This window comes from Lagopus leucura, unplaced genomic scaffold (genome assembly GCF_019238085.1).
Source record: "Lagopus leucura isolate 7727_CA_CO unplaced genomic scaffold, USGS_WTPT01 Super-Scaffold_100043, whole genome shotgun sequence".
Taxonomy (NCBI): Eukaryota; Metazoa; Chordata; class Aves; order Galliformes; family Phasianidae; genus Lagopus; species Lagopus leucura.
Genome location: NW_024962290.1, coordinates 2059712 through 2085976, shown reverse-complemented (window position 1 = coordinate 2085976; position 26265 = coordinate 2059712). Strand labels below are relative to the sequence as shown.

The following is a 26265-nucleotide window of genomic DNA, read 5'->3' as shown; positions in this document are numbered from 1 at the left end:
ATTGCAAATTGTTTCTGGATTTCATTAAATCAGCAAACGGGCATTAGTTGGATATTTACATCAGCTCAACTTGCGATAATTCACCCAATTGGACAATTGTAGGTTTATTTTATTTTACTTTTTTTTGGGGGGGGGGGATTAAAAAAAATCCTGAGGGATTATGATTCATTTCCATGGGCCTGGATGGGCTCAGAGCAGCCGTGTGGTCGCATCCTCCACAGGTGCTGGTTGTCACCTTTCCTTCTACTGATGCCATTGAGAGCAGGGGGGGATTCTGTTGCTATGGGATGCTGGCGCCCAGGGAAGGGGATGCCTTCCCACTGATTGCAGCAAGGTATGGAAAAAGAGGAATTGTTGTGAGCTGGAAATGTTCTGAGGGAGAAATGAGCTGTGTAGGTGCAGACATGAGATGCAATGAAGTGTACTGACAGCTTGGATCTGCTGACACCATAGGAGATAAGGCACAGCAGCATGGGGTGAAGCCGCTCTGCCCCACGAAGGGCACTGGGGGCTATGGGGAGCAGCAGGTGGGTGCAGCCCCTGCTGGAGATGTAGAGTTCCTTCTGACTGCAGCTGAGCTGCGAACGCTCTTTCCTTCTCCTGTTCTAATCCTCATAACCAGGTCTGCATTCAACCAAATTTTCATTTCAACCCATTGCAAAGTCTGACTCAGCAACAAATATTATCAGCTTCCATCCAAACCTGCAGAAAACTTGGAATAAAATCAGGCTTTCCCAGAACAGACCTCAAACAAGCACTCTGTTCTGCTGAATCAGGCCCTGGGTGTGCCGGGACCCCCATTGTTTTGCAACTTCAGATGACCCACAACCTATGAAACAGATAGAACTGCCCAAGCACAGGATAGAATGAAATTCCTCAGGCAGCAGCACTGAATGGCACTGGGGATAAAGTTTACAGAGTGGTGCTAAAGGAGATCTGTGAGTGAAACGCATTGCTCTGGTGCCCACGCAGCTGCGTGCATCGCCCTGCAGGACATTTGCTGTGCCATTTCTCTGCCTGTCTTCTAGACAAGCTGAACAGCAGGCCCTGTGCAGGACTGTGGCCCAGCTGCTGGCCTCCAGCACGGCAGTGCTCAGAGGAGGAGCTGAGCCATAAAGAACAGGGACATCAGAGCAGTGTCACTGCCATCAATAATACCTGCGAGCAAAATTGCACTGCTCCTACTCCGTGCACAGAGCAGTGCTGAAGCACTGTTTACTTTTGATTACAGCAGATCCGAGTGGGACTTTGAGCTGCGTCCAGCTCCGGGCCGCTGACTGCCTGGAGATTTTGCGATCCTTTCTGCGTAGGATTATAGAATAGAATGGTAGAATTGTTTGGGCTCTTCAAAGGCCACCTGGTCCTCTGTCCTGCCCTGAGGGACACACACGGCTCCAGCAGGGCTCAGGGCTGCATCCCCTGACGTGGGGCAGGGAGCAACCTGATCAGTGCTGCCTCACAAACCCGAAGTCACTCCGTAGTATGCGTGCTTTTCTCTCCCTGCATTTTGCCGCCTCCTTCGTTACAGCTACGTTTCGCGCATAGTTCAATCTTACATTTCTTAATTCCTCACGGTTCTGTTATAAAAAAGAAAAAGCAACGACATCGCTACGAAGTGCTGCCTTCCAGAAAAAAACGCACCCACGGCGGCTCTCCCACCCCCAATGTGCCGCTCACGTCCCACCCCAGCACCGCACCCAGCGCTGCCGCTGCGCCCCCCGATAGCGCAACGCTCCGCGCTCTTATCGACCCTCCGCGCCGCCGCTCCAGGACGCCCCGCAGCCCGGAACTCCGCCGTGCCGCCCCTCGCGTCCCCGCCCGCCCCTCTGGCCCCTCCCTGGCCGAGGCCGGCGCTGAGGGCGGAGCGGAGCGGAGCTGCCGCCGCCACAGCCGCGCAGAGCGGCCGAACCGCGAGCGGAGTGGAGGGTGAGCGGGGGAAGGGAGTGCGCGGGGTCGGGTGGGGCGACTGCGGGGGTTGCGCTGCACCGGGACGGCGGTGGGGCCGCGACCCGGGGTTGGGACGGAACGAAGCGGAGCGAGGGGGGCCCGGGCCGCGGGGAGGGCCGAGGCCGAGGCGGTGTCACGGCGGCGCTCCGGGGGCGGCGCGGCCCTCGTCCCGCCGGGCGGCTGTCCGCGCTGCGCTCGGTGCTGCCGGCCCTGCCCCGGACATCCATCTTGGGAGCGGCGCGGCGGCCGAGCGGCCGTACCGGGGTCGGGTGTGAGGCTGAGGCCGCCGGCGGAGCGTCCCGGCCCCGGACCGGAGGAACGGAACGAGCGGAGTTGGCGGTGCCCGCTGCGGGCAGGTGCGCGTGGCGGCGGAGCGGCGCTCCCCGGGCGCGGCGCGGGGCTCCGGGCGGAGCGGCCCGGCGGTCAGCGCTTCCTCCCCGCTCCGCAGCCGGGGGGAATTCTTGCCTCGGCCCCGCGCCCGTTCCGCTGTTGTGCCGGGCCGCGTTCCGACCGGAGCACGGAGGGCTCCTCTCGGCTTTACGGCACTGACGGCGTTTCCTGAAGCGGTTATTTCGTTTGAAAGCGCTTTCGGATTGTCCGTTGGATCTGTTGGTTCTGTAGTTTTGCGTGAGCGGTGGCGTTGGGTTATTTGAGCTGTGCCAGGAGATGCGCTGCTCTCTGCGAGCTGCGGCCCTGGTTGGGTTTGGGCTGTGCTTTTTCTGACCCCTATGTGCTATAGGATCCCCCCTGTGCTGGCGGGGTCCTCAGAGGCAGGGAAATATTTCGTGTTGAGGTCACTTAGGCCATCAGTGTGAATGGAGATGGGGAGGAGCAGAACGCACTGCACTGAGTCCCAGGAGCTGTCAGCACTGGACACGGTGAGGTTGGTTCTGAGCACATCTCATATCCGTGACATGGACCACTGTGTCCGGACTACGAACGGAGCTCTGACATCACACCACGTTGCTATGGCTGCTACCCTACGCCACAGTGCTCACGTCCTGCTGCTATGGAAAAGATCAACGTTAAAAGCACGAATATTGAAGTATCCATTCATTCTCCTGGCCAAAGAAACGCTATCGGCCTTTTGATGCCCAAAAGCCCAACCTTGTGTTCCTATGGAGGTTACAGTGCTGGCGTGGGGCTGGCGTTCCCTGACAGCGATGGGTTCCTTGTGTGGAGTTTTCACCCCATCAGCCCTCGTTGTTCCACGGCCCCAGGAACGGGCTGAGCCCTGGGAGGGCTGCAGGGTAAGGAGCTTTGTGAAGATTTTGAGCTTTGCCAAACAGGGACTGAACTGTGCCGCGTAATGCCCTGCCACACTAATGCTTTTATTTGGAGACTCGTGTTTACGGTGTGTATCAGAACAGTTTATATTTGAAACTGTAAGCTGAGGTCCATTTCTCGTCTATCCCATCTGCACTTTGAGAAACTGAGCTGAACTGCATGGCAGCAGTGCAATGTGTGGACCTGCTCTGATGTGTAAGTTTTATTCTGAGTCCTACCATTGAGCATAAACAGCTCTCAGTGTGTTTGTACTGATGTGCTGCTGCCTGCGTGTGAGCACAGTGTGTTGGTGGCACGTGGGGACTTTTCAGGAGCTTAACATGGAGATTTCCCACCTTCCAGTTCTGGTTTTGCCTCAGTTGCCCCGGCAGAGCATTAACACCGTGCTCTGCCTGCGGGTGGCTGCATTCAATTCAGTAGGATCTGATTGAAAGGAGGCCTGAGTTTAAAACTAGGTTGGGTTTGGGTTGCGTTTCTGCCCTGATTGGGTTTGGGGTTTTTTTTTTTTCTTTTGAAGAGAAGTTGGTGGGTGTGGGGTCAGAGCACAGCTGGGATCACTGTGTGCTGAGCTCTGCAGCACTTATTGATTCCCCTTTTGCACAGATTAAAGGCTGCCGTGTTTGCACTGTAGCAGCATTTAACGATTCAGCTGCGGTTGTGTGCTCAGCTCACCGTTATTTTCTTTTTCTTTCATTAGTGGAAACGTTTTGTGTCTTTATGAGGTGAGGGGTTGTTTAGCAGGGCTGTAACGAAAGCAGGGCACTCGTATATCCCGGGCTCAGATTTTACTCATGCAGTTGTGTCACGTTTTGCAAAACTTGAGGTCCTGTGCACCTCATGGCCGTGACAGGCGAGGATGGTGGGAAGTCAGAAAGCAAAGCTGGTGTCCTTTGGGTGCTGGGATGTGTGGCTGTCAGGGGTTGCTGCTGCAGTTCTGAAGCGTGGTGGCAGCCAGGGCCAGGTATTGTGCTCCTGCATTGCCTTGTGCTTGTAGGTTAATGTCCTGCAAAGCCCTCAAGCAGGTTTCTCCTCGGGTTGTGTGTGGCAGCATGAGGGCAGGGAGGTTACAGGAGGACGGAGCTCTTTGCAGAGGTGCAGATCGGAGTGGGAATACAGCAGGTGAGCTCTGGTGTCATTCTCTGGCCTGGGGGTACGGATGCTGCCCGCTGCTCCTGTTGCAAACATCAGCAAGTTCAGTATCTTTTACTTCGTGAAAGTGGGCAGGAATTTGCAAGGATGGCTTCATTTCAGTCCAGTGCATGCAAATGATAAATTTCATTGCTTAGTCCAATAGGAGGGAGATTGTTTATGAGTAAAACACTTCCTAGAATGCTGAACTTCTTTCTTAATTTCTTGTTTTTAAAGCTTTAGAGCTGGAAGTAGCAATAAATGATATTTTCACCTTCTGCAGCCTTACAGTAAGGTTAGAGCTCTTAAGCAAGTTGTAGATTTAACTCCATTCCTTTCCCATCCTTGAATTTCTGGCATGGAGCTGTCAGCAGCACTGGAAGCAAGGAACAGCCAGGAGCCTGGCCAGTACCATCCGTGTCTCCAGCACTCACTGAGGTTTCAGTGGGCAAAGTAAGTCCCCATCTGTTAAATGAAGAGCTGTAGAATGCCTTAGCTATGTTTCATAAAGGCCACGTGGCCGCCCACCGCGGAGCTGCCGATGCTCTGTGCTGCAGTGCTGGATCTGCTGGTGCTGCTGCTGCTCCTCTGGGCTCTGTGCAGAACAGCTTTGTCTCTGGAGCTCTGCACTGGACACAAACTGAGTGCTGGGAGATCTCATCTCCCCTTGCAAACAGTGCAGTAATTGAAGTGGGCTCAGGTAGTCCGTGTGATGATGCTGCAGTGGAGGAAGCTGTGGGAAGATGGGCGATGCTCCGGGAGGAGGCAGCGACTGAGTGCTGCATTCCTGATCAGAAATGGTGCTTAATCTTACAGCGTGCTCATCTGCTATGGAAAGGTTTGGTGGGGGGGAGAGGGGGAGAGGGAACAACAGGGTGCCAGAGATGTCCCTTGGTTTTGATCAGCAGTCCTTGCAGATTTCAGAACTTTCATATTTGCATTCTGTGTTTGATGATGCTCAGAGCAGCGCAGCAGGCAGCTCACCTGATTGCAGGTGAGACTGAAAGCATCAGTGTTATTTCTGCCCTCACTGCAATAGTCACAGGGCTCCACCACGACATTGTGCTGCTGCTCAGTGTGGAGCAGCAAGAGAGTTTCCCAAGGAGGCTGTGGATGCCCCATCCCTGCAGGCATTCAAGGCCAGGCTGGATGTGGCTCTGGGCAGCCTGGGCTGCTGGTTGGCGACCTGCACATAGCAGGGGGTTGAAACTGGATGAGCATTGAGGTCCTTTTCAACCCAGGCCATTCTATGATCCTATGAGATGTGTGTGGATGGGAGCGCAGCCACGTGCAGACGGTGTTTTGATCCCTGCTCTGCTGCAGGTGGCCCAGCAGGTCCTGGGCGTTGGGAAATACCGGCTGTACCTGAACAGGCGCTGCCTCGCAGCCGGGGTGGCCTCACCTGAGCCTGGCCGAGAGCGCGAGCGGAGCTGTTTGGATTGAGAAACGCCGAGCAAAGCAGAGCTCAGTGTCTTTCGGAAGTGCTGTTTGTTTGCCTCTGCTGAGCAAAGCCCTTTGTGTTGGGGGAGGTCGGATCCTGTGCGGGGTTGGTGACGATGCTGGGCATGCTGAGGATGGGGCTGCTGGTGGGGCTTGGCCTTCCTCACCCCTTTCCTTTTGTTTAGCTGAAAATACGGGCACCAGGCAGCGGCTGTGTGCTGGGCAGGTGCTCTGAGTCACTGCAGGCTGTTATTTATTTTCAGTATTGATAAGATGGAAAGGGTTTAAGTCCACCTGGGTGCTGAAATGGGAGGTCTGAGTGTGTCTGCAGCCGTGTTGTGACTGAAGGAGATTCGGAGCTCTCTGGAACGTCTGGATATTTTCTCGGATCCAGAGTTGTCTTTGGGAGTGTTTTATTGCTGGGAACACACTTGGGTTAGCAGTGCAGTCTGCCCCAGGAGGTGTGCATGCCGTGCTCACAGCACCAATGGCTTCAATCCCAGGGCTGAGCAGTATGGAACTGGGCATCACCCCAACGCATCCATTGGAAATAGACCCTTAACCTGCAACGTGCCAGGCATGTGGGAAGAGCAGTCAGGCTGGATGTATTGGTTGCACTGCCTTTTATGTTGCTTTTCATGTCATATCCTTTCCTCCAATGCAAATAAACATTAAGTTGTAGGGAGGGGCTGCTGGGAAGTGAAAAACTTTCATTACAGACAGCTGACATGCAGGATAATATCTTTTTATGTGCCACCTACTGCATGATAGCTTGGAGTAAATCATAGTTCACTGGGTAAGGTTATTTCTGGTGCAGCTGTTTTATGCAAGCTGTCCCCTTCCAGCACACCCTTCCCATGCTGGCACTGGGCTGAAGAGCAGAGATCCAAAAGGGTTTATGGGATAAAAACAGGTGAAGAGGAAACAAACGTGGCCAGATGCTGGCTTTGGTTTGTAACACTAATTGTAAATGAAAAGAACGTTAAGATTAAAGTTAGAGAGTGAAGCTGTTCCCAGCAGCCTCTCTCATGAAATATCCATGTATTTAGGGCTTTTAACTCATCCAATTACTTATAATAATACTGTAATCAGTGCGACTTTCTGGCTTTGGATCTGTTGATGAATGTGTTCATGGGCAGATCGATCACTAGAAGGTGCATAGATCAGAACACAGCTTTCTCAGGCATCTCCTTTACAATGATCAAACAGCTGTTTGAATGCCCCGGGGTCCTTTCCTCAGTGCTTTGTCCTTTATTCTGCAATCTCAGCGCTCTGCAGGCAGTGGAGCACACAGTGCAACGCAGTGCAGTGCTGGGGACCATGCACTGCAGCTCAGCAAAACCCGGTCTGCAGAACAGGGAGGCTGAAACTTTATTTTTTTTACTGTTGTTTTCATGCTGAATTCATACAAACTGCATCTGTTCAGGGAAAAGGCTTAAAAAGCCCAACAAGCATTGCTGCGTAGCTTTTGAAATCAGCAGCATCCCTGCTTTTGTAATGGTTGATTTTTGCATGAGTTTCTCAGGAAAGAAGCTGCATGTGGGGGTCAGCTTTGCTGAGAAGCTGTCCTGAGCAAAATGGAAAGTACAGAAATCACAGATAATGGCAATTAATACTCAAATGAAGTGCGGGACGTTCTAAGGTCTGGATCACGGAATGGAGCTGACTGTCTCCATAATGCTTCATAAATTTACGCGTTAACGTAGGAGATAATTTTTTCCTATTGCTTTATGTCTTATCATTGCACAGAGGAGTGCCAGTGGGGCAGGGGGAGGAGCTGCCCAAGGCCCTCCTGCTGCTGCCCAGCACTGCAGCACAGCTCCTCTCCACCACTCAAACCCAGGGAACAGCATCCCTGCTTTTTGGGCAGGAGTCCAACTGCCCGGACCGTTGGTTTTCATTTTATTGTACAATAATCTGTTTTGGTTGCCGTCAAGCTTTACCCATACACACTGAAGCTGCTCATATAGAAGTGCTTTAGCCCAGCAGAGCAACCTCCTTTAGGGAGGAGTGTCACTCTTATTTTCCATGCAGGAAATTCCGGGAGGAACTGCTGCAGTTGTTTTGCCCTTTCAAGCCTTGCAGACTCGGGAGGATTTAACACCACGAGCAGTGCTGTGCAGCTCTCAGCTCCAGGCCCTGATGCCTTCAGGTGCCAGCACTGAGCTGCTGACAGCATTCTGCATCTTCCTTCTCTTAAAAGCTTTGCCACAGAAGAGAATTTCTCCCTGTTCTGCCCCCCCCCCAGGCTCCAGGATGCAGCGTCACAGGACCGAGCAAACACTGAAGGATTCAGTGCTGTATTGGATAGCCTCACTTTATTACAAAAAAAAAAAAATAATGGCACCTTTTTCTGTATTCAAGTTAATTCAGTCCATCCAATGCTGCTCTCTGCATTCCCACTGAGCCAGGAAATTTGCCATGAAACATTTCAAGAGGTGCTCTCCTGCATGGTGCTGATAAAACACATTAACACCAATTGGGTGCTCATTACCGGGCTGCTGTCGGCTGGTGTGGGCCATCAGCTGCCAAACAGTGCAGCACTAATTGGCCGTGTGCTCGGTGGGCACCACCAAAGCCATGGCTGCAATACCCCTCGAGCACACTGCTGTATTTTGGACAGGAAGAAGGCAGTGGTTTTCCTCTATCTGCCCAACGTCGCTGCTCAGAGGAAATAATTCCTTAAAACAGAGGCTAAAGTGGCAGTGACAGTCGGCCTACCTCGTGGCTCTTAGTTACTCTAATTGCATAAACCAGGAGGAACACGGTTAAGGACGTTGCCAGGCTACTATCAGCACAACAAATTATTCTTCCTGAGCAGAGTATGGTTGGAGTTCTGTGACGATGGAGCCTCCCAGCTTCGGGCTGGAATTTAATCGGTGTTAAAAAGGTCAGAGCGTTGGTTGTTTTTTTTTTTTTTTTCTGTGTTATTTTTTTTTCTGCTGGAGAAAATGGAAGAAAAGAAATTCACAAAGTGAGTGGTGGATGCAGGGGACAGTGGATGGAAGTCCTGTGAGCTCATTCTGTATGCGGTGCCCTTTCGTGTCGATGTGTTTTACTGGTGGGGAAGGGGCAAATCAACAGATTTTTTCATAGAATCACAGCATGGCCTGGGTTGCAAAGGGCCACAACGCTCATCCAGTTCCAACCCCCTGCTGTATGCAGGTTGCCAACCAGCAGCCCAGGCTGCCCAGAGCCACATCCAGCCTGGCCTTGAATGCCTGCAGGGATGGGGCATCCACAGCCTCCTTGGGCAACCTGTTCCAGTGCCTCACCACCCTCTGGCTGAAAAACTTCCTCCCAGTTTTTCTTCTGGAGCAGTAGCAGTGTGTCGGCCTCCGAACTGCACTGCTGCCTTCCCTTCCATGCCCTTTTTCTGCTTGGCATCATCCCCAGCAACTTTGTGCACACGCAGACCAACAGGACAAAAAAACAAATTAGCCGCCTGAGTACGGCAAGCCTTGGCTGCACAGAGCGCTTCAATGGCAAAGCAATTTAGAGTGAGTAAGCAGGCAGTCGCTGCCATGGGAGTAAACACCGTGATATTTAAAAGTGTGAGTTCAGCACGAAGGCGGCTGCAGGAAGGGGTACAGTTTGAGGAAGCTCCATCTCGAGGTGTTTGTGCACAGAATGGCTTTCTCACGCTGCAGCCCGGGGGTTGTGCTGCTGGAGGAGCTGACTCAGCCCCAGCTTTGGCAGCGCTGGCTCCAACTCGGTGATGTTGTGCAGCGATGTGGCTCAGGAGCAGCACACACTGAGGACTTTGGTTTTTAAGAGTGTGCAAGGCAGGGAGGGCGCTCCTCCATCCTGGACAGCAGGATTTTCTTGTGCTTTCTTCAAAGGCTGCTTGGTTTGCCGGTAGCTTTGCTCCTCCTGCCCATTCTTGTGGGCTGTTGCCTTTCTTTTGCCTCATTCTCCAAAGCCCAGATGCGTCTGCTCAGCCTTTAAGTGCTGAATGGTGATGTGCTCTCATGGTGTGCCTTTAGGGAGCTGCTGTGAGGTTGTGAATTCTTGATGGAAGTTCCCTTTCAGAAATAGCAGGATGTTGAAACGTTTCTTTGCTCTCTGCTCCTTGGTGCTTCACTGAACTGCTTTTCAGCACAGGACTGGCTCAGTTCCCAGCTGTTGTTGCACAGATCCACGTGTCGTTTTGGTGGCTGGTTTTGGTCCCTGGATGTGTGTGGACCTCCATGTTGTGCTGACCGTGCCCTGTGCTCTGCCAGCAACATTAGCAAAGCACAGAGAGGTTAATTTGGCAAGTTCCTGCCTGGAATGGAAACAAGTCGCTTGTTTTTAACAGAAATAATCTCAGTCTCAGCCCGTGGTACATTTAGGAGGATAAAAGCTGCTGAGGGAACTACCATGGTGCAGCTGGCTGCGTGCTGCTCACACTGCTGGTTGGATGCTGAAGGCAGTCAGTGGAAGTGCAAATGTTCTTCCTGTTAAATTCATGAAAAAGGGAGTCAGGTTCTTACCATCTGAAACACCCACCTGTTATGATGTTACCTGGGCTGTGTAACATCAGTCTGTCAGATGCATTCAGCGCAGTGTTGGATCCTGCACTGATAACGAGCAATAGAGTGAAGTCATACCCTGAAGATGGCATGGACGGAAGTTTGCTGCCCTGCAGGTGGAAGTCTTGTGGAGCCTGCCTGCTGCCAGCACTGCCTTCCCCTGCTTTCCTGATGCTGACAGCCTCAGCACTGCTGGAGGAGCTACTCTGCACCCGGGGCAGGGAGGTGAGCAGGGCTGCTGGTGGTAACGCCTTCAAGTCCAGGCTGGTGTCGAGCTCACTTCTTTTTGAGAGAACCATTTGCTAATTAATTAGGTGATTTTTTTTTAGGCAAGCACCCTCTGCTTGCCACCCACCATCCCTCTTCCCATTGCTTTCACCTCGCCGACGTGTCATGAGGACTTAATTGTTGACAGCTCTGATTAATATTGAGGAAGTATTTAAAGTCCTTTCGTTTTCATTGAGTAATTTAATTTCTTGTGGTGTGCAGCAGAGCCCTGTTGGGAGTGAAGCTGCATATCATGTCCTGCCCCTCAAGCTGGCTTTGCCCTGGGTCTGGTCCTTGCTGTGATGGGTTAGACTTTGTTTTGCAAACGTAGCTGTGAGTAAAGAAGGAGTTTTGGTGGAGTATTGAGCAATCTCCAATAGACATTAAAAATAAAAAACCCACAAAAAACAACGAGCTTTTCATGGCCTAGTTCGTAGTAATTGAAAAAGCTGGCATGAGGAGCACTTAGAAGCTCAAAATTAAACAGGTTTGTTTATAGTAGCCGTGATTCAGTGCTGAGCTGCCAGGGTAAAAATAACCCCATGCATGGCTGTCGTGTGGGGCAGGGTGCTGGCAGTGGCATTGCAGATGGCAAATGTTGGTGTCTGTGGGTGCAAACCAGGCTGGGAGCTGGGGGTGAGGGTAGGAGTGCTGGGCTTCTCTGCTCCTTCTCTCTCATCTCTGTGGTGTTGTTGTTGTTGTGCACATGGGGCTGTGCACTGCAGCACAAATGCAGTCTACATGCCCGAGTTGTCACCTGCCCTTGGTCCTACAGCTGAGCACTGGAATTCCCTGTTCTCAGGTGTGTTCAAGTTGGATCCGTACAAATGGTGTCAGCAAGAGTCTCATTGCTGTAGGCTCACTTCCTATTGCTTTTGGAAGGATATTTAGCAGAAATCTCAACATTTCCCTTACCTGTTTCTGCAGCGTTTTGATTTCTGGGGCTTCAAGGTGGCTCTGCAGCGTTGGTGCAGAGCTGCTGCAAAAGCATCTTACAAAAGCAGTTGCTTGGCTTCCTGTGCCATGCAGCACTGGGGCCTCACCACCTCCGTGCCCAGCATTTCCACACTCTGAAGAGTGGATTTTGTGCTTACAAACATTACTGTCTGAAAAGTATATTCTGAAGAATTAATTTTTGTTTATTTTTCTTTCAGCGCCCTCTTAAGGAGCCTGGGAAACCCTTCAATAGTGCTGTTAACACTGATGAGAGATCTTTTATGCCAAGGTATGAGTTCTTAATATTTAATTTGACAACTGGTTAAGTTAGAAGCTGCCTGAGCCTTGCTTCTGCAGCGGGGGAAAACAGCTCTGAAGTTTTGTGCTCCTTCCTGATGTCACCTACCGTTGTACAAAGCGTGAACCTGTGGAGGCAGTCTGGTTTCTTTCTTCTGGTTGTGAAAGAGGCAGAACCGACCGCGCGGCCCTAACGGTTCTCCTGCGATGGTATCACCTCAGTGCTGCTCAAAGCATCCAACCAGCTGCAGATACATGGCACTCAAGAGCTGGTGAACAGCCTTCGTGTGATGTGCAGACGGTTACATTTGCATGTGGGTAGCAGTTCCCGTGGCAAGCACCACGTGAGGGTTGCTTGGAACAGGAAACTTTTACGCTTCGTGCTGATCACAGTCTTCTCTTGTATCGAAAGAAGCACTGAGCGCCCATCATTTCATGCTGCTTTGCAATGCAGCTGCTGCTTCAGAGCACGTTCCTGCACTGCATGGTGCTCTGGGGGGCAGTGAATGCCACGTGTCTCCTGTGTCGAGGTGGGCACATGCAGTTTGCCAAAGAAAAAGTTGGTTAGGATGGGACGTGGTGATTTTTGGAGCGCTCCAATCTGTGCTGTATGAACAGGTAACATTAACAAACTTGTGAAAGAGCTACGAGATAATTAGAGCATGTGGGATCTACAGTAATAAGGCTTATGCGGTTCAGGATCTTGGTTTCCTGTTGCACTTGAAAAAAAAAAAATATCAGCAAATACTGCAGAGAAGAAATGAGAAGTCAGTCTTGTACTACTGCTGGCTGGAACTTTCCCACAAGTATTTTTACTATAAATAAGAAGTGAAAGAGTTCACAGCTATATTTAACCCGTAGCGTGATTTACTTTCAGGCTTTCTTGGGTGGAGCATCTCGTGGAGCCTTGAGAGATGCACAGATCAATGGCTCGCATTGATGGTTTATTATAAAATAGTCACCCCCGTGGAATTTGCAAGGATTATCAAGAGGAAAAGCGCTGCTGATTGGAATTCCCCTCTCCTTCCTAACAAAACCCACAGTTTCATTAATAAAAGGAAGTGAATGTTACTTCTCCGGGAAGTTTTCAGCAGAAGAGCTTAGAGCTGCCAGGATCTTATCCAAAAATGTTATCAGTGTACTCAGTGCACAGACACTGCTTGCACTGTTTTGAGATATTTGAAGCTACCATTCTGGAAAACCCCTTTCACTTTGACTCCGTTTCACAATTTTTATGCAATTAAGCAACAACAGTTTCAAGAGGTGAAGAAAAACGGCCCTGAGGTGAACTTCAAGCTCTGGGTGCTGCTGCTGGCTTCAGCTCAGCTCTCTGTGTAAGGCTGGGGGCAGCTGGAGGGGTGAGAATCTCAGTGTGGATGGGATGCAGCGTCTGCTCTGCTGCAGCTTGGGCTCATGTCAGCCTGGATAAGGTTTCCTCCAGCTTAAAATCTTGCGTTTAAAATCATAGAATCACAAGGTTAGAAAGGACCCGCAAGATCATCTAGTCCAACCATCCACCCATTACCACTGCTACCACAAGCTACTAAAGCATATCTCGTAGCTCCCCATACAGACACCTCTTGAACACTGCTAGGGACGGCGACTCCACCACCTCCCTGGGCAGCCAATCCAGTGCCTGACCACTCTCTGAGAGAAAAGGTTCTTCCTTATGTATAATCTAAACCACCTCTGGTACAACTTGTGGCCATTTCCTTGGGTCCTGTTTGTTGCCAGGGAGAAGAGGCCAAACCTCCTCATCACAACCTCCCTTCAGGAAATAAGTTATAAGTGGAGCATCTAGCAAAAGAACCTATAAATCGAAATTACTATCATTGCAGTTGCCATTGTTTTCATTGCAATTTTTGCAGCTTGATCTAGGAATCAGTTACTTTTTCCTACAGTAGAAGACATGAATAAGTCCATGACTTGCATTCTTTCCTCATAATTAGTTAGGGGAACTTCACTTTTGAGTGTCAAAGGAAGGACTACTGCAAAGCATTTGAGGACTGGAGGGAGCTGCAGGGAGGCATCAGCAAGGCTGAAGCCACAACCCTGGTTCTTTGCAGGAAGCTGTTGGTGGTAGTGGACGAGGCGATGTGTGTTGTACTGGGCAGGGTGATGCATTTCTGCATCGAACTCCAAGAAACTCCTTTTCATTTGTAGCCAGTCTGGTGCAGCCATAAATCCCATGGCAACGTTGGTTTGCGGTGCCTTTGAGAAATGAAACTTCCCTGGGCTCATAGCATTCGTGTTTCTGAACCCTTACTTGGGAAGGAGGAGAGGATAACTGGCAGCTGAGGTCATTGTTTGCCCAACGCCCCAACCGGGACAGCCCAGCCTGGCTCAAAATGTAAACAGAGCGTAAAATGTTTATGGCCAGCTTTGTCACTTGCCTTATTTGTCGGGGAATCTCAAGGAGAATGAGAGGTTTTCTCGTGCAGCACAGTGAGCTCGGGGAGCTGGAAGATTTCCTTAAAAAGGCACAGCCCTGGCTGGGTGAGCAGCGAGCGCTTGGCAGCTGTGGGGTCGGGCTGACCTTCCTGGGGAGAACTGCTGTCCTGCATCCTTCCCTGCAGGCTGAGCCCCTGCTCACAACTCACCAGCCTTGTTATCTCGTGCTCATGGCTGTCAAACATTGAGGACACGGAGGGAAGGTGGTGCAGTGGGGAGGGGTCTTGTGACTCCATGCAAAGTGTTTCCCAGCAGCAGAAAGCCAGCAGGTCCGGCCTGGGCATCCCAAACCCAGGAGGCAGTGAGTTCAGGGCAAAGCTTACTGTAATTAAAATGCTCTGTGACGGAGTGAAAGGAAGCACTGAGTTGTCAGGTTTGCTATGGGAGTGTGGGATTGCGTGTGGTTGATGCATGTGGACACTGGGACGTGTTGGAGGGTGGATCTGTGCTTTGATGGTTATTGCTTGCGTGGCACAAGCCAGAGCTTTTGTCAGAGGCCATCTAAACTTGAGCATCCAGGTGGACAAGGGAAGTCTTCGCTGTTCCTGCAGAGATTCCTCTTCTCAGCACATCTGCAGAGCAGCAGCGCATTGCTCCTTTAAGAAGGCAGCGTCCTGAAGGTGTGCAGGCAGTGCTCTGGTAACGTTGCTCTCCTCTTGCCTTGCAGGTTGCTGGTACCTGAGCAGCCCGCGCCATGCGTGAGTACAAGCTAGTGGTCCTTGGCTCAGGAGGTGTGGGCAAATCTGCCTTGGTGAGTGGCTGGGAATGGTTCTGGCACTGCTGCATGCTCACTGAGGGTGCTGGGATGTTTGTGCTGCTGCTCAGATGCACTTAGTGACACTCAGGTTGCCTTTGGTGTGCTGCTGGAGGATCTGTGAATTTGTCCATATATATAGATAGATAGACAGATATTTTTTTCTTCTGAGAAGAAAGAAGTAATGAATCACTGCTGGAACAGTCAGCATTTTGGTGCTTGCTTCCTGCAGATGTGTAACGCTGTGGATACACACTGATGGCACTTTGCACTCCTTAAGTGCTCGTGTTGTTCCTCCTAAGAGGTTTACATAGCAGAGTTGATAGTAAAGCTTTGTAAGACAGATTTCTGTCACTTGTTTATCACAGATCAGCCAGGCAGCTCACCCCAGCCAGGATGGTGAAGAAGTGGTCAAGTGTGAGGTTATCTGGGAGGGAAACGTGCCCTGCTCCTTGTCACAGAGGGTGACAGCAGCTGACTCACAGCAGAGAGCCCTGCTCCTTTCCAGACTCCTGCTGGAATGGGCTGCTGTGGGCTGTCAGATCACCTGCAGAATCCAGAAGGATAGAGGGGAAGGTTATTCAATTATGACTCAAATTTGATGTGTTCTTTCAGAGATCCCATCCTAATCCTTGCAAGATGGAGGAGTAAAAGCTTTTGATACGCTCTGTTCTTCCACAGCACCTTAAGCAAACTGAAATGTCTACAGAAACTCCAGTGCCTTCCAGGAGACCAGGAAAACTGGGGAGCAATGGGAGTCAGAGTGCAGCACATGCAGAGCCTGAGTGTCCAGGGATGGGTCACATCCAAGTGGCAGCACGAGGGGAAATATTTAGGGCAGATTTGCTCTGAATAATCACATGGAGAAGAAATACTTCCCCTTCTACATGAGTGATGTCTCCTCCTGTTGTGATTTAACACAAACTGAGTGTCTGGAGTGTCATTGGATTGAACTGTGTGCTCTGTGTGTAATCCAGAGTGCCTTCACTGTCACGCTGACTTAATTGAGATCTGGGATTTCCACAGCAAATACGTTCCCAGCTCCTCTGATCAGATTTCACATTTCCCATACTTGGTGCTTCTTACTCTTCTGAAGTCACAGGCAGTAAAATGAAGGCATTTGGGGGATCTCATCTTTTATCAATAAAAAAAAAGAGCCAGCAGTCCCAAAGTGGCTCAAGGAATGACAGATTGTGCAGATTTTACTTAAATTTGTTGATAATTTATGTCTTTTCTCCCCACCTGAATTTTCTCAGCAGCATGGAGCAATTTGATGCTGCTCGTTGTTGGCAAAGTGTTTTTTGGTAACACATCACAGTCTGTTTGCTTACCTGATTTATTTCCCTTCTCCTTTCTCCCCAGACTGTACAGTTTGTTCAGGGAATTTTTGTTGAAAAATATGACCCAACAATAGAAGATTCATACAGAAAGGTAAAGTAGTGGCGTTTTCGTTCCTTTCACATCTCACAGTGCTTGCTGCTTTTTGATAATGCTACGAAAGCCCATCAGGCCAACAAGAGCCAGTTGTGTATCTGAGAGCATCATGGATCCATAAAACTACAGATGGTTTCCTTTGGCTTTGCAGAGCACTTCACAAACTTGGGGCTTCTGGCCAACCCAATGCCATGAGCCACTGTAAAGCTGAATGGTCAATGGTGCTGTTAATTTGGCTGTTCCTAATTCTGTTTAATAGGGGGACTTACCTTCTGTTGCTCACACAACTTGCAGCTCTTTAGATCTCTGATGGCTTTGTTGCTTTCTCTTAGAAATGGTGATGTTCTGCTTAGTTTGAAGGCACACACAGAGTCTCTGCAGCTGCTTTGCACACAGGGCTGAGCACAAGTCCTTGTCAGGATCCCTGACCCTGGTGTTATGCAGCTCTATCAACAGTGCTGCTTTCTTCTCTGGGGTTGATGTCAAGGAACTCATTGTTTTGCAGATTAGCATAATTGTTGCCATAATTAAAGACACCGAAACAGAAAACAAAACTTGCAGCCTTTGTGCCTGTGATAATTAAGCATAAATGCTGAGTTCTGCTGTTAGATTTATTCTGCTTTCATAGAATTACCCATGGGGAATCACAGACGTTTCTTAATGGTGAAAGCTTTGTTAGGCCTGAGTGTGAGCAGAGCCCTGTGGCACGAGGTTGCTGCCCCATGTGCCAGCTGGGGTGTCACTGAGCTGTGATAGCAGAGCCCCTCGTGGTGCTGGGGAGGTGCTCTCTTGCAGAGCTCTTTGCTGCAGAAGTAAAAAAATGAAGCTGAGATTCCTCTCCCCTGCCTCATTTCAGAGTCTTCAGTTTTAACTGTTTTTGTCTCTTCCCTTTTTCCCCAGCAAGTGGAAGTAGACTGTCAACAGTGTATGCTTGAAATCCTGGATACAGCAGGGACAGTAAGTATAACCCCTCTTTCTAAATGGCACTGAGTTGGTTTCTTGAGAGTGGAGTGAGGTATAGAACTTAATGATCCTGTTGAAGCAATAGGGAAATCAAGAAGCTCTGTTAAATAACCCAGCAGTGGGTCACTGTATCGACATACTGATGTCTGATAATTTTGTTTAACTTTGCAAGTTGCCAGAACACACAGATTTTTGTCTTTTGGGATGAGGTCTTTGGGAGCAGGAGAATCATAGAATCCTAGAATGGCCTGGGTTGCAAAGGAGCACAATGATCATCTCATTTCAACCCCCTGCTGTGTGCAGGTCACCAACCAGCAGCCCAGGCTGCCCAGAGCCACATCCAGCCTGGCCTTGAATGCCTGCAGGGGTGGGGCATTCACAGCCTCCTTGGGCAACCTGTTCCAGTGCCTCACCACCCTCTGGGTGGAAAAACTTCCTCCTAACATCCAACCTAAACCTCCCCTGTCTCAGTTTAAGGCCATTCCCCCAAACAAGTGCCTGTGCCCCGCGCTGTGCCACCTCCTCACCTCCAGATAGCAAAGCTATCATAAACACCCATCAGCTGCATTAACTGCATTCCTCTTCCCTTGATTCCAGGAGCAATTTACAGCAATGAGGGATCTCTATATGAAGAATGGCCAGGGGTTTGCACTAGTATATTCAATAACAGCACAGTCCACGTTTAACGACCTACAGGACCTGCGGGAACAGATCTTACGGGTGAAGGACACTGAAGATGTGAGTAAAATGTTGTCTGGTTTTGCAGATGAACAGAATAGCTTCCGAATGAGGCATGTGGAAATTTGTACGTGAGCAAAATGTCTTTCTAGGAATACTCACTGCTGCACAGCCAAGTTTTGTGTTGGAGTTCCCTCTGCAGTATTTGTTGTTTTTAGCGTTACATCAGCTGAAAAGCTGATGGTCTGGATGGCAAGTGACAGCAAAATGGTGGGAGTCAATTGAAGAAACAAATTGGTTTTTTTTTTTCTTTCCTTTTAGCTCTGTTAAATTTGCCAGTAGTGTTTCAGTTGCTAAAATGCATTTGTGGTGTTGTGCCAGGGGGTGGCACTTGGAATCACAGAATGGCCTGGGTTGAAAAGGACCATGATGATCATCTCCCTTCAACCCCTATGCTGTGTGCAGGGTTGCCAACCACCAGACCAGGCTGCCCAGAGCCACATCCAGCCTCCTTGTTGAACCCAAGGCTCAGGACCTTTTCAACTTTCATGCAACCTTCCGCTCAGTTTTGGGCTTCCTGTTTTAAGTTTCAGAACGTTTCTTCTAACATCCCAGCACTCAAACCATTAAACCTGAGTCTGAATTTAAAATCCAGTCTTTACATGACATAGGAAGTGATAGATCAAGCTGTTGTACTTCTGTTTTCTGCTCTGTGATGATGCTTCTTGAAATAACCTGACAGAAAGTTTCATGTCTTTCAAATCAGTTCCATTAAGTAGCACTTTTTTCCTATTGTTTCTCATTTTCATTTCCTTGTTCTATTTGCTGGATGTGTTCAGAACACATCTTAAAGTGTTGGAGATCTCTGAAGTGTCTGGAAGGCTGTAAGGGAGGGAATTGGGCTGATATGGTTGTAAATCATAGAACCCCAGAATGGTTTGGGTTGGAAGGGACCTGTGAGATCATCTGTTCCCAACCTCCTGCTACAGGCAGGGACACTTCCACTAGCCCAGGTTGCTCACAGCCCCTTCCAGCCTGGCCTTAATGTGAAATGAGCTTTTGAGGGGGTTTTGTGCCTTCAGCTTTGTGACGGAAGAAGTAAAATTTACCTCTTGAAAATAAAGCTGCTGTCATTTTCTGATCAGTACAGCTGTTTTAAATACAAAAATTAATCTTGAGTGCAGCTGAATGAGAGCGAGAATACAAATACTAACTTTCAAGTGGATTAGAAAACGTAAAGGAAATTATCAGAGGAAGTGGATGATGATTTATTTCCCAGCTGGAGAGTGCTCATTTTCTGCTCAAAGAATGAAATGCTTCAGGAAATGGAACGAGGCACACACCCACCAGCAGCATTTCTTAGGGTGGCTTTTTTTTCTACATGTGCACAGCAAAGGGAAGCAGGATGCAGAGGTGCTGAAGGAGAGGGGCTGATGGCCATCACTGTGCTGTAGAGCAAAGACTGCTTGTGTCTGCATGGATGTAGTTGTGTTGAAAATGCACCAGATGTTTATTCTAACGTGGCATGAGATTATTGATTGGAAGAGAAGTCCTTTTGGAAGCTGAACTGCAGGTGCTCATTAGCTGGGAACTTCAGTTATCATCAGCGAGTCGACAGTAAAGATGGTTTCAGTAATGATGGTTCAGTAATGATGGGTTATATCTAGTCTAAACCTCTCCTCTTTTACTTTGAAACCATTTCCCCTTGTCCTGTCAAATTCCATACCTGTACTTCTCCATGCTCCATCCTGTGTTTCCTGGTATGGGAACACTCAGGTATGAGCTTTTGACTGTCATACTGCTATACTGTGCCATTATATTAAGGCTATAAGTCCTCATCCTAGAATAACCACTTCTTACTGTTACCTATGTGAAACTATGATCATACTGTACAGGCTCACTGCAGATGTTGGGTTTTGTAGTGCAGCCAGAGCTCTAGCCATTGACTGGGAGAGGATAAACAATGATCAGCTGAAAAACTGGGTGCTGTTTGTAGTGAACATCCTTTTATCTGTGTGTAAAATGCATCAGTGATGCACCATGCGTTGTGATGCGATGGGCAGATGGCCGTGTGCTGGGGCTGTGGGAGCACACAGCTGCACTTCAGTGACAGCACTGCTTGGGCAGCCCGTGTGGTGTGTGATGTTGCTGCCACATCTTGTCCTTGTCTCTTGCCCAGGTTCCAATGATTCTGGTTGGCAATAAATGTGACCTGGAGGAAGAACGCGTAGTTGGCAAAGAGCAGGGTCAAAACTTAGCAAGACAGTGGTGTAACTGTGCCTTTCTAGAATCGTCTGCAAAGTCTAAAATCAACGTTAATGAGGTAAGTATTACAGCTGCTCTCTGTTACTTCTACGTGAATGCCATGTAGAGTCATAGAATCATAGAATTGTTCAGCTTGGAAATGACCTTAAAGATCATCAAGTGCAACCATGACCTGCCTGTACTGCCCCAGCTCTAACAGCAGCTAAATCACGTCCCTGAGCATCCAGATTTCAAACACATCCAGGGCTGGTGACTCCACCACCTCCCTGTGCAGCCCATTCCAGTGCTTCACAACCCTTTCTCTAAAGAAGTTTTTCCTGATATCCAACCTAAACCTCCCCTGGTGCAACTTGAGGCCATTTCCCCTCATTCTGTCACCAGTGAGAAGAGACCAGCCCCGCTCTGCTGCAATCAGGTATTGGAAGAGAGCAGTAATGTCTCCCCTCAGCCTCCTCTTCCCCAGACCAAACAGCCCCAGCTCCTTCAGTCTCTCCTCACAGGCCACATTCTCCAAGCCCTTCCCCAGCCTTGCTGCCCTTCTCTGGACCTGCTCCAGCACCTTTCTGTACTGAGGTGCCCAAAACTGAACACAGAAGCCTGCAGTGCTGCTTATATTTCCCTATCAGAAAGATAGGGTGCTTCTGCAATCTCAGCCTGGGAAGAACTTGGACAAGCCTGCCACAGGAGATGCAGCCTCTTCAGCTACTGTTTCCTATCTGTTTTAAAGAAATCTGCTCCTTTTTGTCTGTGAAGAGTGGGTGACACCTCCACATAATTGCTTTCTGTGGCCTGTGTCAGAGGGCATGGATGGCAGAGGGTCCTGAGTGAGCTGGATGGCTCTTAGATGCACTTCTGTACGTTTTTAAGAGAACTGCTGCTATTCTGAATGTGGATATGCCCCATTGTATCACTTGTTGTGTTGCATAGTGTTGGCTGTTGGTTTTGAAAGTATTTGCTTTTCACATTCCTGCTACATCTGGCTGCTCAAGCAGACATCCCATCAGAGTCCTCCTCTGGTAAGCCACTAATTTACTGAGACCATTTCCAAACATAAATGTCTGCACAATTCTCCATGTTTAAATGAGAAACACCTCTGCACGTCGATGCGCCCGCTGTTGTGTGGCTCTTGCCATCCAGCACTGAGGTTTTGTTCTCTCCTGTGAGCTCTGTGACAGGGCCAGCTTTCCACTCACAAACACTAAGGTGACCCCATTGAGCAGAGCAGCTTTGGTGCCAGGAGATAACTGGGACCGTTTAGGAGCCTGAGATAAGGAGAAGCAGTGGGTTTTGGCCCAAACCCAGCATCCTTCTGGCAGCCAATGTGCCATGCCCAGTGCTGCAGGGAGGGCCAGGAGCTCCTGCTGTTGGGATGGGGCTGCAGGAACCTCATCCAGCAAAGAGATGTCGCGTCCTTCGCCATGTGTTGCTCCAGTTCCCTTTGTACAGCCTTAGCTCTTGTTTGTAAGGGCTTGAAGATGGAAAGCTGTTCTGCATCAGAATAGAAAATGCCTCTTACTGGTTGGTTTCTCCTACAGAAACCTTTCCTTTATATGTCACCTGTACACTTCTTAGCATCTGGGTGGGAACTGCTCCTATTACCCAGAGCTGGCAGTAGGAAGCTTTGCAGAGGAGGTGCAGGAGCAGCTCAGGTGCTCTTCAAATATTTGACACCAGAGCCCAATGAAGGCAGCATGGGTTCGTTTTGTTTGGGGCTGTCAAACTGGGCACTTGTGCTTTCATGCACAAACAGGGCAGAAAATCTGAAATATCCAAGCAGTGAAATCTGTCACAACCTGTTTCTTTGCCTTCTGGATTTCTTTGGAATCAACCACGATTTGTGAGCAATCAGCAGCTCCAGGAAGGAAGAAAGTAAATGAGGAGGAAGGTGGGGCTTTCTGGAGGTTGAAGCAGTTCTGCTCAGTGCCACAGCCCAACTCCAAGCAAGTTTGCAGAGCTCATTTTGCATGGAGAGGGTTATTACTGAGAAAACAAATGACAGCAGAAAGTGTTCACAAGAAAGTAGTTGCTGAAGCAAAAAGAGATCTCTGTGATCATCCCCCTCTAGAAGAGTCTCCTTCAGAGCAGATGATCAGTTCTTCCTTGCTGATATGATTAATAAATTCAGATAGATCAGCACCAAAGGCACATGAGATCAGCAGTAAGTGACTGACAGCTCCAGTCTGAATGGCTGTGATGGAAACCCAGAACACATCCTACACAGCGGGGAGTGAAGCCAGGGCCCAGGAGGTGCTCCCTTATTTTCTGCACGTGGCTGGGAGCTCTGTGCACCCTTGTGTAATCAGCAGTTGCTTGAGGAGTAAGTGCAGCTAAATGGAAGCAGCTTGATTGAATTTATAAGACTGCAGACACCAGGAAAGCGTTTCAACCTGCCTGATTTTTTGACACTTGAGTGGTGTTTGTTATTTTGGTACTCAGTTTGTGTTTTTCCTTTTCAGATCTTTTATGACCTGGTCAGACAGATAAATAGAAAAACACCAGTGGAAAAGAAGAAGCCTAAAAAGAAATCATGCCTGCTGCTTTAGACTCCCGTGGCGCAGCAGCTCTGAGCCAGGTAAGCCATGTCTCCCATGCAGCCTGGGTGTAACGCACACCTGAGCTGCTCCTCATAGGGCTCATTCCCCCTCCCCCTGCTCCTCTGCCTTCTGTCTGCTCCAAAACACACAATTCTTGCTGGTCTGCTGCCCCCGTTGGCCTTTTCTGACTGAAAGCCATTTCCACTGCTGGACCCGGCAGAGAAATACTGGCCTTCCTCCTTTTGCTTGGGCTGTGGTTTGTGACACAGCAGGAACTGGTGGCGATGGGTGCAGTGTTCCTCCTTGCTCTCTTAGGCTCTCCCCTGTGACTCTGTGCTTGCAGCCATCCTGGGTCAGCTGTGCTTCCTCCCGAAGTGGCAGCTGGGTGACTGGCCGTGCTGTCACAGCCCTGGCTGATAAGAGGACAATTGCAAACGGGTTTGGGTGGGACATGGATTTCAATGGCTGCCCACCAGGAACGCAACCCAAAACAAAACACCACCAAAGGTTGGACGTATGCTATAAATAATCTTCCTGTGTATCTTGGCAGGGCTCTCAGTGCTGGAAGAAAGCAGCCTCTCTGCAGCTGCAGCTTCTGGCCGTGAGCAGCACGATGCCTTTACCCTGCAACGTTAGAAACCCGTTCTTTTTCTCTTCCTAGATTGCAGGAATGAAGAACTGTTGCCTAAATGGAAAGTGCCAGCGTTCCCAACGTCACCACCTTACAGACATTAGTGACATATCTGAAGGAGCTTCTCCTGTTTTTGTATACGACGAGAAGAATTTAGATCTTAAAATGGTTTGCACACAGTCCCTGGAAAAAGAAATTGCTCTGTGTATATCTCTTGGAAATTGAAGACAGTAGCATTTCTCCTTTGCAATAGCAGTTAACAGATGTGAAAAATAAATATAATTGACTCTAGCCTATGATTATACAAAGGAGCATGGATGCATTTCAAATGTTAGACATGGCTACTATAATTAAAATTTCATATTGACCCTTATATCGTAATTTCTCCCCGTCCAGCACTAAAAATGTTCCACCATTATATTTTATATATCTGTAACTATAGATATATATTATCTGAGATTTCCCTTTGAACTCACTGCAGCAAATAACTTTTTGAGTCATTGACTTCATTTTATATTTAAAAGTTACAGAATATCATTATTTTCATTCTGCCATTATATTCTAATTAAAAATGTTTGTGCATAATGCTTTGGAAAAATGGGTCTTTTATAGGAAAAAAAAAACCTGGGATAACTGATTTCTATGGCTTTAAAAGCAAATATATATAATATACTAAACCAACTCTAATATTGCTTCTTGTGTTTTACTGTCACAGATTAAATTACAGCTTTTATGAATGATTAAATTTTAGTACATTTTCATTTTGGTTCTGTGTTTTTGTTACGGTTTCCCGGGTTCGTGGGGTGCTTTTATTGGGACCAACGCTGAGGAATCCCCAAAAACGAAATGTTTTTCTCAATCTGACCCTGATGCAGCTGTGGAGTTCAGCAGAGATCCCACTTTCTCGACGCAGCCCAAGCAGACTGAATGGAGACGTAGGGTGACAGTGTCAGTCCAATGTCTGCCTGCATTACAGCTACTGGGGCAAACTGGTCACCAAGCTGCATCCCCCAGCGCTTCCTTTTTCAGGAGGAGCCGAAGCGTGGCGTTTGCAGGTCGGTTATCTTTACTAAACGTACAATTATTGTAGTAATAAAGTGATTTTAATGCTGCGCGCTGCGGCTGCGGAATGGAGGCCCGCCCTCCGCTCGCCGGTACCGCGCACTGCCGCCAGGGGGCGCTGTCCGCCCGCAGCCGCCGCTTCCTTTGGGCTGTTCCCCGTTCCTTTGGGATCCTCCTGGGTTCCCTCGGGGTCCCTGAATCGTGGTCATCCCCCCCCCCCACCGGTTCCTTTGGGGTCCCGGGGTTCCTGATGCTCCCCCCGGGCTCCTTTGAGGGTACCTGAATTGTGGTGGTTTCTCCAGTTCCTTTGGCATCCCCGGTTTCTTTTGGGTCCCCCCAGTTCCTTTTGGTCCCCCTGATTCCTTTGGGATCTCCCGGTTCCTTTGAGGTTTCTGGTGCTTCCCCCGGTTCCTTTGGGGTCTCTGAACTATGATGGGGTCCCCTGGTTCCCAGTGGATTCCCCCTGTTCCTTTGGGATCTTAGATTCCTTTGGGATCACCCAGGTTCCTTTGGGGACCCTGAATTGTGTTGGGTTCCCTGGTTTCTTTGGGGTGCTCTGGTCCCTTGGGGGTCTGTGGCTCCCTGTGGGTCCCTGGTTCCTTTTGGGATCCCAGATTCCTTTGGGGTCCCCCTGCTTCCTTTAGAGTCCCCGTTTCCTGGTGGGTCCCTGCAATTCCTTTGGGGTTCCCTGATCAGTTCCTCTTGCAGACCCCACACCCGGAGCTGTTGGTGCACGTGTTGGCTCTCCTGTGTGCAGCACAACAACCCCGTTTCTGCTCTCTGGTGAATGCTGCATAGTTTTCACTTACAAATCGGATGTGCCCCAAAGCATTCAGTGTTTAATGCTTCGTGGATTTAAAGATGTGTTTACTGAAGAGTGTCCTAAAGAGAAGTGGAAAAGAAAATCTTCCTGGAGTGCCCTCACGTGCTTCTGCTTCACCCAACGAAGCAAAGTAACTCAAAGCTCTGCTCCAAGGAGAGCATTTGCAATTGCAGTTGAGCCACGCAGCCCCCAAGTCATTGCGCCTGTGCTGCTGCTGCTTTGCACTGAGCACAGATTCAGGCAAAGTGAATCACTGCTGTCTGTACCAATCCACTGCTTTTTAAACTCCCATCCACGCGTATTTATCTCATTCTCTGTTCTCTAAAGGTTATTTTGGATGGTGTTTCCCACTGTGGGTTGGTCAGAGTGGCTGCAGGGGCACCACATGGATGCACACAAGCTCCTATAGCCAGCAGCAGGATGAGAAACTTAATTAATGTGAAGTTCGGAGCTGACCTTTGCAAAAATCATTAAAACTAATGAGTGTTTTTATCTGTTTTGCCAGGACTTGACTCCAAGGAAATGAAATTAATTCCTACTGTGGAATATTCAGTGAAGAGCTGGGCTTTCATTTTGTATTTTGTGTGTGAGTACAGGCTGTTCTGTGCAGATCAGAGCCCCGCATTGCTGCACCTCATTGCAGTGACTTCAGCCCCATCCATCCAGTCCCAACGCTGTCCCCGTGGCCCCCTCTGCACCCCCAGCCCCTGTGCATGGGGCAGGACCCCCACACAGCTGTGGAAGCAGCTGTGCCATCTCACGGGGCTTTGTGCACGCTCACAGCAACTCGTGGGAACGTGTGCTCCAGGCAAGGGCTGTGAGCAGAGCTTGGGGGGTAGGGGGGGGCTGCGTGG

At 49.4% G+C, this 26265-nt stretch overlaps 1 protein-coding gene across 1 annotated transcript; it reads left to right on the top strand.

Moving 5' to 3' along the window:
- The first annotated feature begins 1845 nt into the window (after window positions 1–1845).
- RAP1A (RAP1A, member of RAS oncogene family) lies at window positions 1846–24104 on the top strand. The gene is made up of 9 exons (XM_042884232.1): window positions 1846–1926; window positions 11738–11808; window positions 14935–15018; window positions 16384–16452; window positions 17356–17412; window positions 18016–18156; window positions 20276–20419; window positions 22818–22933; window positions 23557–24104. The coding sequence occupies exons 3-8, from the start codon at window positions 14962–14964 to the stop codon at window positions 22902–22904; spliced, it is 555 nt and encodes a 184-aa protein (XP_042740166.1). The 5' UTR covers window positions 1846–1926; window positions 11738–11808; window positions 14935–14961; the 3' UTR covers window positions 22905–22933; window positions 23557–24104.
- Window positions 24105–26265: the final 2161 nt, after the last annotated feature.